This window comes from Pollachius pollachius (genome assembly GCF_949987615.1).
Source record: "Pollachius pollachius genome assembly, chromosome: 4".
NCBI classification, from domain to species: Eukaryota; Metazoa; Chordata; class Actinopteri; order Gadiformes; family Gadidae; genus Pollachius; species Pollachius pollachius.
In genome coordinates, this window is record NC_136937.1 from 35,018,218 (window position 1) to 35,028,542 (window position 10,325).

Consider the following 10,325-nt stretch of genomic DNA (forward strand, 5'->3'; position numbering starts at 1 on the left):
AAACACTATACACACTGTATACACTATACACACAGGTCCTCATAAACACTATACACACTGTATACACTATACACACAGGTCCTCATAAACACTATACACACTGTATACACTATACACACAGGTCCTCATAAACACTATACACCCTATATACATAGGTCCTCATATACACACTATACACACTGTACACACTATACACACTGTATACACTATACACAATATATACACTATATACATAGGTCCTCACAAACACTATAGACACTATATACAGTGGGGCAAAAAAGTATTTAGTCAGCCACCAATTGCGCAAGTTCTCCCACTTAAAAAGATGAGAGAGGCCTGTAATTTTCATCGTAGGTATACCTCAGCTATGAGAGACATGAAAAAAAAAAATCTAGAAAATCACATTGTCTGATTTTTAAAGAATTTATTTGCAAATTATGGTGGAAAATAAGTATTTGGTCAATAACAAAAGGTCATCTCAATACTTTGTTACATGCCCTTTGTTGGCAATGACAGAGGTCAAACGTTTTCTGTAAGTCTTTACAAGGTTTTCACACACTGCTGCTGGTATTTTGGCCCATTCCTCCATGCAGATCTCCTCTAGAGCAGTGATGTTTTTGGGCCACACAGACTTTCAACTCCCTCCAAAGATTCTCTATGGGGTTGAGATCTGGAGACTGGCTAGGCCACTCCAGGACCTTGAAATGCTTCTTACGAAGCCACTCCTTCGTTGCCTGGGCGGTGTGTTTGGGGTCATTGTCATGCTGAAAGACCCAGCCACGTTTCATCTTCAGTGCCCTTGCTGATGGAAGGAGGTTTTCACTCAAAATCTCACGATACATGGCCCCATTCATTCTTTCCGTCATACGGATCAGACGTCCTGGTCCCTTGGCAGAAAAACAGCCCCAAAGCATGATGTTTCAAACCCCATGCTTCACTGTAGGTATGGTGTTCTTTGGATGCAACTCAGCATTCTTTCTCCTCCAAACACGACGAGTTGAGTTTTTACCAAAAAGTTATATTTTGGTTTCATCTTACCATATGACATTCTCCCAATCCTGTTCTGGATCATCCAAATGCTCTCTAGCAAACTTCAAACGGGCCCGGACATGCACTGGCTTTAGCAGGGGGACACGTCTGGCACTGCAGGATTTGAGTCCCTGGCGGCGTAGTGTGTTAGTGATGGTAGCCTTTGTTACTTTGGTCCCAGCTCTCCGGAGGTCATTCACTAGGTCCCCCCGTGTGGTTCTGGGATTTTTGTTCACCGTTCTTGTGATCATTTTGACCCCACAGGGAGAGATCTTGCGTGGAGCCCCAGATCGAGGGAGATTATCAGTGGTCTTGTATGTATTCCATTTCCTAATAATTGCTCCCACAGTTGATTTCTTCACACAAAGCTGCTTACCTATTGCAGATTCAGACTTCCCAGCCTAGTGCAGGTCTACAATTGTGTTTATGGTGTCCTTTGACAGCTCTTTGGTCTTGGCCATAGTGGAGTTTGGAGTGTGACTGTTTGAGGTTGTGGACAGGTGTCTTTTATACTGATAAGGAGTTCAAACAGGTGCCATTAATACAGGTAACGAGTGGAGGACAGAGGAGCCTCTTAAAGAAGAAGTTACAGGTCTGTGACAGCCAGAAATCTTGCTGGTTTGTAGGTGACCAAATACTTATTTTCCACCATAATTTGCAAATAAATTCTTAAAAAATCAGACAATGTGATTTTCTGGATTTCTTTTTTCATTTTGTCTCTCATAGCTGAGGTTTACCTATGATGAAAATTACAGGCCTCTCTCGTCTTTTTAAGTGGGAGAACTTGCACAATTGGTGGCTGACTAAATACCTTTTTGCCCCACTGTACATAGTTCCTCCTATATACTATATACACTATATACATAGGTCCTCATGTACAATAAATACACTATGTACAATAACCACACGATACACACAGGTCCTCATAAACACACTATATACACTATATACATAGGTCTTCTTAGTGGTCTTTGACTGACCAGCTGTCTGTCTGTTTGTCTGGCTGTCTGACCTCCTTTCTGTCTGTCTGTTTGTTTGTAGGAATTTGGAGGCGGCCCTGAGGAGCAACTGTGTGTCTCTCTGTCTGTCTGACCACCTGTCTGTGGGTCTGTAGGAACGTGGAGGCGGATGTGGCCCTGAGGAGCACCTGTCTGTCTCTCTGTCTGTCTAACAACCTGTCTGTGTGTCTGTAGGAGCGTGGAGGCGGATGTGGCCCTGAGGAGCAGCTGTCTGTCTCTCTGTCTGTCTGACCACCTGTCTGTCTCTCTGTCTGTCTGACCACCTGTCTGTCTGACCACCTCTCTGTGTGTCTGTAGGAATGTGGAGGCGGATGTGGCCCTGAGGAGCACCTGTCTCTCTGCCTGTCTGTGTGTCTGTAGGAATTTGGAAGCGGATGTGGCCCTGAGGAGCACCTGTCTGTCTCTCTGTCTGTCTGACCACCTGTCTGTCTCTTTGTCTGTGTGACCACCTGTCTGTGTGTCTGTAGGAATGTGGAGGCAGATGTGGCCCTGAGGAGCAGCTGTCTGTCTCTCTGTCTGTCTGACCACCTGTCTGTCTCTCTGTCTGTGTGACCACCTGTCTGTGTGTCTGTAGGAATGTGGAGGCGGATGTGGCCCTGAGGAGCACCTGTCTGTCTCTCTGGCTGACCACCTGTCTGTCTCTCTGTCTGTCTGACCACCTGTCTGTGTGTCTGTAGGAACGTGGAGGCGGATGTGGCCCTGAGGAGCACCTGTCTGTCTCTCTGTCTGTCTGACCACCTGTCTGTGTGTCTGTAGGAACGTGGAGGCGGATGTGACCCTGAGGAGCACCTGTCTGTCTCTCTGTCTGTCTGACCACCTGTCTGTGTGTCTGTAGGAACGTGGAGGCGGATGTGGCCCTGAGGAGCACCTGTCTGTCTCTCTGTCTGTCTGACCACCTGTCTGTGTGTCTGTAGGAACGTGGAGGCGGATGTGACCCTGAGGAGCACCTGTCTGTCTCTCTGTCTGTCTGACCACCTGTCTGTGTGTCTGTAGGAACGTGGAGGCGGATGTGGCCCTGAGGAGCACGGCGGCTGTGTTCACCTACTGCCGCTCCAGGGGGCTGTTCGCCGGGATCTCCCTGGAGGGGTCCTGCCTCATAGAGAGGAAAGAGACCAACCAGAAGTAGGCCTGTCTGTCTGTCTGTCTGTCTGTCTGTCTGTCTGTCTGTCTGTCTGTCTGGAGGGGTCCTGCCTCATAGAGAGGAAAGAGACCAACCAGAAGTAGGCCTGTCTGTCTGTCTGTTTGTCTGTCTGTCTGTCTGTCAGTCTGGAGGGGTCCTGCCTCATAGAGAGGAAGGAGACCAACCAGAAGTAGGCCTGTCTGTCTGTCTGTCTGTCTGTCTGTCTGGAGGGGTCCTGCCTCATAGAGAGGAAGGAGACCAACCAGAATTACACCTGCCTGTCTGTCTGCCTGCCAGCCTGTCTGTCTGACCTCCTGACCGGGTGCTGCAGGTTCTACTCCCAGGTTATCCGGGCGTCGGCTATCTTGAACGGAGACGTGGAGCCTCCGGCCGCCTGCCAGGACCTCTACCGGGTCCTGGACCAGTACACTGAGGCCTACACCAACGCCTGGACCAGCAAGCACCTGGGGCCCAAGGTACCACACACATAGTACCTCAGGGTACTGGTCCAGGACCTCTACCGGGTCCTGGACCAGTACACCGACGCCTGGACCAGCAAGCACCTGGGGCCCAAGGTACCACACACATAGTACCTCAGGGTACTGGTCCTGGACCAGTACACCGACGCCTGGACCAGCAAGCACCTGGGGCCCAAGGTACCACACACATAGTACCTCAGGGTACTGGTCCAGGACCTCTACCGGGTCCTGGACCAGTACACCGACGCCTGGACCAGCAAGCACCTGGGGCCCAAGGTACCACACACATAGTACCTCAGGGTACTGGTCCAGGACCTCTACCGGGTCCTGGACCATAACACCGACGCCTGGACCAGCAAGCACCTGGGGCCCAAGGTACCACACACATAGTACCTCAGGGTACTGGTCCAGGACCTCTACCGGGTCCTGGACCAGTACACCGACGCCTGGACCAGCAAGCACCTGGGGCCCAAGGTACCACACACATAGTACCTCAGGGTACTGGTCCAGGACCTCTACCGGGTCCTGGACCAGTACACCGACGCCTGGACCAGCAAGCACCTGGGGCCCAAGGTACCACACACATAGTACCTCAGGGTACTGGTCCAGGACCTCTACCGGGTCCTGGACCAGTACACCGACGCCTGGACCAGCAAGCACCTGGGGCCCAAGGTACCACACACATAGTACCTCAGGGTACTGGTCCAGGACCTCTACCGGGTCCTGGACCAGTACACCGACGCCTGGACCAGCAAGCACCTGGGGCCCAAGGTACCACACACATAGTACCTCAGGGTACTGGTCCAGGACCTCTACCGGGTCCTGGACCAGTACACCGACGCCTGGACCAGCAAGCACCTGGGGCCCAAGGTACCACACACATAGTACCTCAGGGTACTGGTCCAGGACCTCTACCGGGTCCTGGACCAGTACACCGACGCCTGGACCAGCAAGCACCTGGGGCCCAAGGTACCACACACATAGTACCTCAGGGTACTGGTCCAGGACCTCTACCGGGTCCTGGACCAGTACACCGACGCCTGGACCAGCAAGCACCTGGGGCCCAAGGTACCACACACATAGTACCTCAGGGTACTGGTCCAGGACCTCTACCGGGTCCTGGACCAGTACACCGACGCCTGGACCAGCAAGCACCTGGGGCCCAAGGTACCACACACATAGTACCTCAGGGTACTGGTCCAGGACCTCTACCGGGTCCTGGGTCCTATTGATTGTTTCTCTCCTGCTGGTCTCTCTATATTGATTGTTTCTCTCCTGCTGGTCTCTCTATATTGATTGTTTCTCTCCAGGCCGGCTGGTCTCTCTATATTGATTGTTTCTCTCCAGGCCGGCTGGTCTCTCTATATTGATTGTTTCTCTCCTGCTGGTCTCTCTATATTGATTGTTTCTCTCCTGCTGGTCTCTCTATATTGATTGTTTCTCTCCTGCTGGTCTCTCTATATTGATTGTTTCTCTCCAGGCCGGCTGGTCTCTCTATATTGATTGTTTCTCTCCAGGCCGGCTGGTCTCTCTATATTGATTGTTTCTCTCCTGCTGGTCTCTCTATATTGATTGTTTCTCTCCTGCTGGTCTCTCTATATTGATTGTTTCTCTCCTGCTGGTCTCTCTATATTGATTGTTTCTCTCCAGGCCGGCTGGTCTCTCTATATTGATTGTTTCTCTCCTGCTGGTCTCTCTATATTGATTGTTTCTCTCCTGCTGGTCTCTCTATATTGATTGTTTCTCTCCTGCTGGTCTCTCTATATTGATTGTTTCTCTCCTGCTGGTCCCTCTATATTGATTGTTTCTCTCCTGCTGGTCTCTCTATATTGATTGTTTCTCTCCAGGCCGGCCCAGCGAGGCCCAAAGCCCCGAGCCGTCCCCCCAGCTACTGCGCCCCCCCCCCAGGTAACATCAACATGTTAATCTAGAATAACATCTTGTACTAACCTGTTGATGTTAATCTAGAATAACATGTTGTACTAACCTGTTGATGTTAATCTAGAATAACATGTTGTACTAACCTGTTGATGTTAATCTAGAATAACATGTTGTACTAACCTGTTGATGTTAATCTAGAATAACATCTTGTACTAACCTGTTGATGTTAATCTAGAATAACATCTTGTACTAACCTGTTGATGTTAATCTAGAATAACATGTTGTACTAACCTGTTGATGTTAATCTAGAATAACATCTTGTACTAACCTGTTGATGTTAATCTAGAATAACATCTTGTACTAACCTGTTGATGTTAATCTAGAATAACATCTTGTACTAACCTGTTGATGTTAATCTAGAATAACATCTTGTACTAACCTGTTGATGTTAATCTAGAATAACATCTTGTACTAACCTGTTGATGTTAATCTAGAATAACATCTTGTACTAACCTGTTGATGTTAATCTAGAATAACATCTTGTACTAACCTGTTGATGTTAATCTAGAATAACATCTTGTACTAACCTGTTGATGTTAATCTAGAATAACATCTTGTACTAACCTGTTGATGTTAATCTAGAATAACATCTTGTACTAACCTGTTGATGTTAATCTAGAATAACATCTTGTACTAACCTGTTGATGTTAATCTAGAATAACATGTTGTACTAACCTGTTGATGTTAATCTAGAATAACATGTTGTACTAACCTGTTGATGTTAATCTAGAATAACATCTTGTACTAACCTGTTGATGTTAATCTAGAATAACATCTTGTACTAACCTGTTGATGTTAATCTAGAATAACATCTTGTACTAACCTGTTGATGTTAATCTAGAATAACATGTTGTACTAACCTGTTGATGTTAATCTAGAATAACATCTTGTACTAACCTGTTGATGTTAATCTAGAATAACATCTTGTACTAACCTGTTGATGTTAATCTAGAATAACATGTTGTACTAACCTGTTGATGTTAATCTAGAATAACATGTTGTACTAACCTGTTGATGTTAATCTAGAATAACATGTTGTACTAACCTGTTGATGTTAATCTAGAATAACATCTTGTACTAACCTGTTGATGTTAATCTAGAATAACATCTTGTACTAACCTGTTGATGTTAATCTAGAATAACATCTTGTACTAACCTGTTGATGTTAATCTAGAATAACATGTTGTACTAACCTGTTGATGTTAATCTAGAATAACATCTTGTACTAACCTGTTGATGTTAATCTAGAATAACATGTTGTACTAACCTGTTGATGTTAATCTAGAATAACATGTTGTACTAACCTGTTGATGTTAATCTAGAATAACATCTTGTACTAACCTGTTGATGTTAATCTAGAATAACATGTTGTACTAACCTGTTGATGTTAATCTAGAATAACATTTTGTACTAACCTGTTGATGTTAAACAGTGTTGGGGTAGTTACTCAAAAAAAGTAATTAGTTACTTATTACTAGCTACTTCTGTAAATTGTAATGAGGTTACTTTACTAGTAACTGCATTTGAAAAGTAACGTCACTACTTATTTCTTTACTTTCCCGTTTCTTAATTTACTGTAGATACATAGGACAAACATCATAGCCCTAACATCACTTAGTGTTTATCGTATAAATATATAGTATATATATTTATACGATACAAAATAAATATATAGTATATATATATAGTATACAAAATGGATAAACAGGATAAAGTAGGCTATGGTGAGGTCAATCAGTAGCAACGCACAAGTTTCGAAACACAGGCTTTGGGAAAGTGGTTAATGAAAAATATAAAAAGGTCACTTTATACCACACAATTAAAACAGAAATGCACTTAAGCGGCAGTGACGCATGCTGTTACTTAATGTGGTCCAAAGGCTGAATGAACCTGATCTATTTCGCAAGCTATGACATCATAAGTGTGTCTTCCTCTCACCCTCTTGCAGACAAGAGCAGCCTTCTCAGGTTTAAAGTAATGCCGTGTATCCAGTGCACCGTTATTCCTAAGTAACTTTTGTTGTTGGCGGACCAAATGTCAGCGGTGGTGGACACACGATCTCCAGGGAGGACTTGAAAATTATTTTGAGCTTCGATTCCATGTCGGTATAACACTTATTCAGATAATGGGAAAATGTTTTCCTGTCGGATGTTGGCTTGCAAGTCACGGGTATTTAATCTAGTATTTTCCTAAATCTGGGCGATTCAATAGTCGACAGGGGAAGCATGTCTTCTACAATGAACCCTGCAACAAGCCTGGTAATGTATTTCTGTGTCACCTGCTTCTGCGCTCCAACACTTGAACACTCCTTCGCACAAGCAGCTACGTCACTCAAATCGATCACTATGGCAACGTGCCGAGGCAAGCAGGCGGTGCAGACACAGAGGCAGCACGCACCACAACAGATCAGAACTTTACACGCAGGCAAACACGGCTTGGGTAACGCAGGAAAGCACGTTACTATAGTCTAGTAAAGTAGTGTAGTTACCGATAATTTTAGTGTAATACGTTACATAACTTCGTTACCCCAAAGTAATATATTTACTGTAACGCGTTATCCCCAACACTGATGGTAATCTAGAACATGTTGTTCTTATCCTGCTTGAATATGTGATTCCCTACTGACCAATGAGCCTTTATGTGTTGCAGCCAAACCAACTCTATACCCCAGTCTCTCCGTCTACAAACCCCCCAATGCACCAGGTGACACACACACACACACACACACACACAGTTAGACACACACACACACTGACCCTAACCCTAACCCTAACCCCAGTCTCTCCGTCTACAAACCCCCCAATGCACCAGGTGACACACACACACACACACACACACACACACACACACACACACACACACACACACACACACACACACACACACACACACACACACACACACACACACACACACACACACACACACACTGACCCTAACCCTAACCCTAACCCCAGTCTCTCCGTCTACAAACCCCCCAATGCACCAGGTGACACACACACACACACACACACACACAGTTAATAATGACTAATATTAATATAATTGATCATTAATGATCTGTTCCCTGATAAGGAGGGGCTCTGGGTTCAGGGGAGTCCGGCGGACCCCTGGTCGTCACGGCAACACACCCGTTCACCGGCCAGCAGCCGGGGGACCTGAGCATCGCCCCCGGCGACCGCATCACGGTGGTAACCAGGACGGAATCGGAGTACGACTGGTGGGAGGGCCGGATGGCCGACGGCCGCACAGGCCTCTTCCCCGCCAACTTCATCTCCTGGAGCTGATGCTAACGGCTACACTAATGGCTACGCTAATCACACGCTACATATACACTACATACATGCCACTCACATGCTACCTACATGCTAATGATTCAAAGCTACGACGACAAATGGCTTCAACTGGTTTAGGACTGTTGTGGGGTTTAAACTGGTTTAGAGTTAAGACTGTTTTGGGGTTTCAACTGGTTTAGAGTTAAGACTGTTTTGGGGTTTAAACTGACTTAAGGATAAATATTGTTTCATGGTTAAAGGCTGTGAACTTTTAAACTGGTTTAAGGTAGTAACTGGTTTAAAGTTAACACAGGTTTAAGGTCAAGGCTGGTTCATGGTTAACACGCGTTAACTCGTCCTGTTGTCTCTATTTATAATTCCTTGGGTTGGTATATTAATGTCTGTTATTCACAAGGAAGTGCCTTTTATGGACATGTCTGGTGTGACTTTGATATGAGAACAATAAAGTTTATTTTATGTAACACGTTCCTTCATTATTTAGAGGAAATCTATGAGGTCAGAACAGTCTCATTAATAATGAATGCACAGAGAAAGATTCACGAATGTATTTTGTGATTTATATATAAATTACTCTTCTCACAAATACATTTCAATGTACACACAAATGGAAATCGGTATGTATAAATTCGTCACGGCGCGGGCTTTCTTGGTTCACTGGAGAAGGCAGGGCTGCGCACGGAGTCTCTGAACTCTTTAGAATAATTTGTATGATTGCATACACCCTAATGTTTAAAATTTTTTATGAATGAAGACACCCGCATGCAATAATGAGCTCATGTCTGAGTGTAGATTACAAACGCGATTAACTATGGTCAGGAATGTTCGTCACTGTCTAGAGAGGGTCCAATAAATAGTAAATAGAACTTCATCACAGCCTCACCGAAGCGCCTACAGTGCTTAATGCAAACAATCGCAACAAAAAACGCCTGCAGAAATTATCTGACACCCGCTGGTACCAGCACGATTCATGTCTACAGTAGCCTATGTCTTCAGTCATTGATCAATATGAGGACATTTTAACCACAGTGGTTGAATTAAAATCTGAGGGAGACAGCAAGTGCAGCTTGAAAGTGACCTCCCACACAAGAGCAATGGAATCATTTGATTTTATTATATGCCTTGTGACGTGGCATTTGATCGGTACATTTTGGCTGCGCATTTATTTTTGGAATTTTAAATTGCTGCAATAAATTATGTTGTTGACTTCAAACATGTCTCCATCTTTGCTGTTTAAATCTAACAGTAGTCTATGACTAATATATCGGCGGTAACCACTGTTTTTGGTTGCGAGATTGCGCCAGCTGGGCATTCCGTGGTATTGGATGTGTTTTAATAAAACGCATCCAATACACGGAATGTCCGCTTGTGACGCCACTGAGGCTATAGTAGGCTAACGATGCTCTTAGCGTCCTACGAGTACCCCTGGAGTCTTTGTTAGCAA

General features: G+C 45.3%; 1 protein-coding gene across 2 annotated transcripts in view; it reads left to right on the forward strand.

Moving 5' to 3' along the window:
• Window positions 1–9,028, forward strand: part of sh3yl1 (SH3 and SYLF domain containing 1) — a 12,175-nt gene extending 3,147 nt beyond the window's left edge. The window contains exons 6-10 of one of the 2 annotated variants that reach the window (XM_079734723.1): window positions 3,042–3,170; window positions 3,500–3,644; window positions 5,495–5,551; window positions 8,235–8,291; window positions 8,664–8,890. In XM_079734723.1, coding sequence (XP_079590849.1) covers window positions 3,042–3,170; window positions 3,500–3,644; window positions 5,495–5,551; window positions 8,235–8,291; window positions 8,664–8,750 — 475 coding nt within the window. In that variant the 3' untranslated portion in view covers window positions 8,751–8,890. Of the gene's footprint in view, window positions 1–3,041; window positions 3,171–3,499; window positions 3,645–5,494; window positions 5,556–8,234; window positions 8,292–8,663 lie in introns of both variants that reach the window. The other variant, XM_079734722.1, reaches the window with a different exon arrangement.
• The last annotated feature ends 1,297 nt before the right edge of the window (window positions 9,029–10,325 follow it).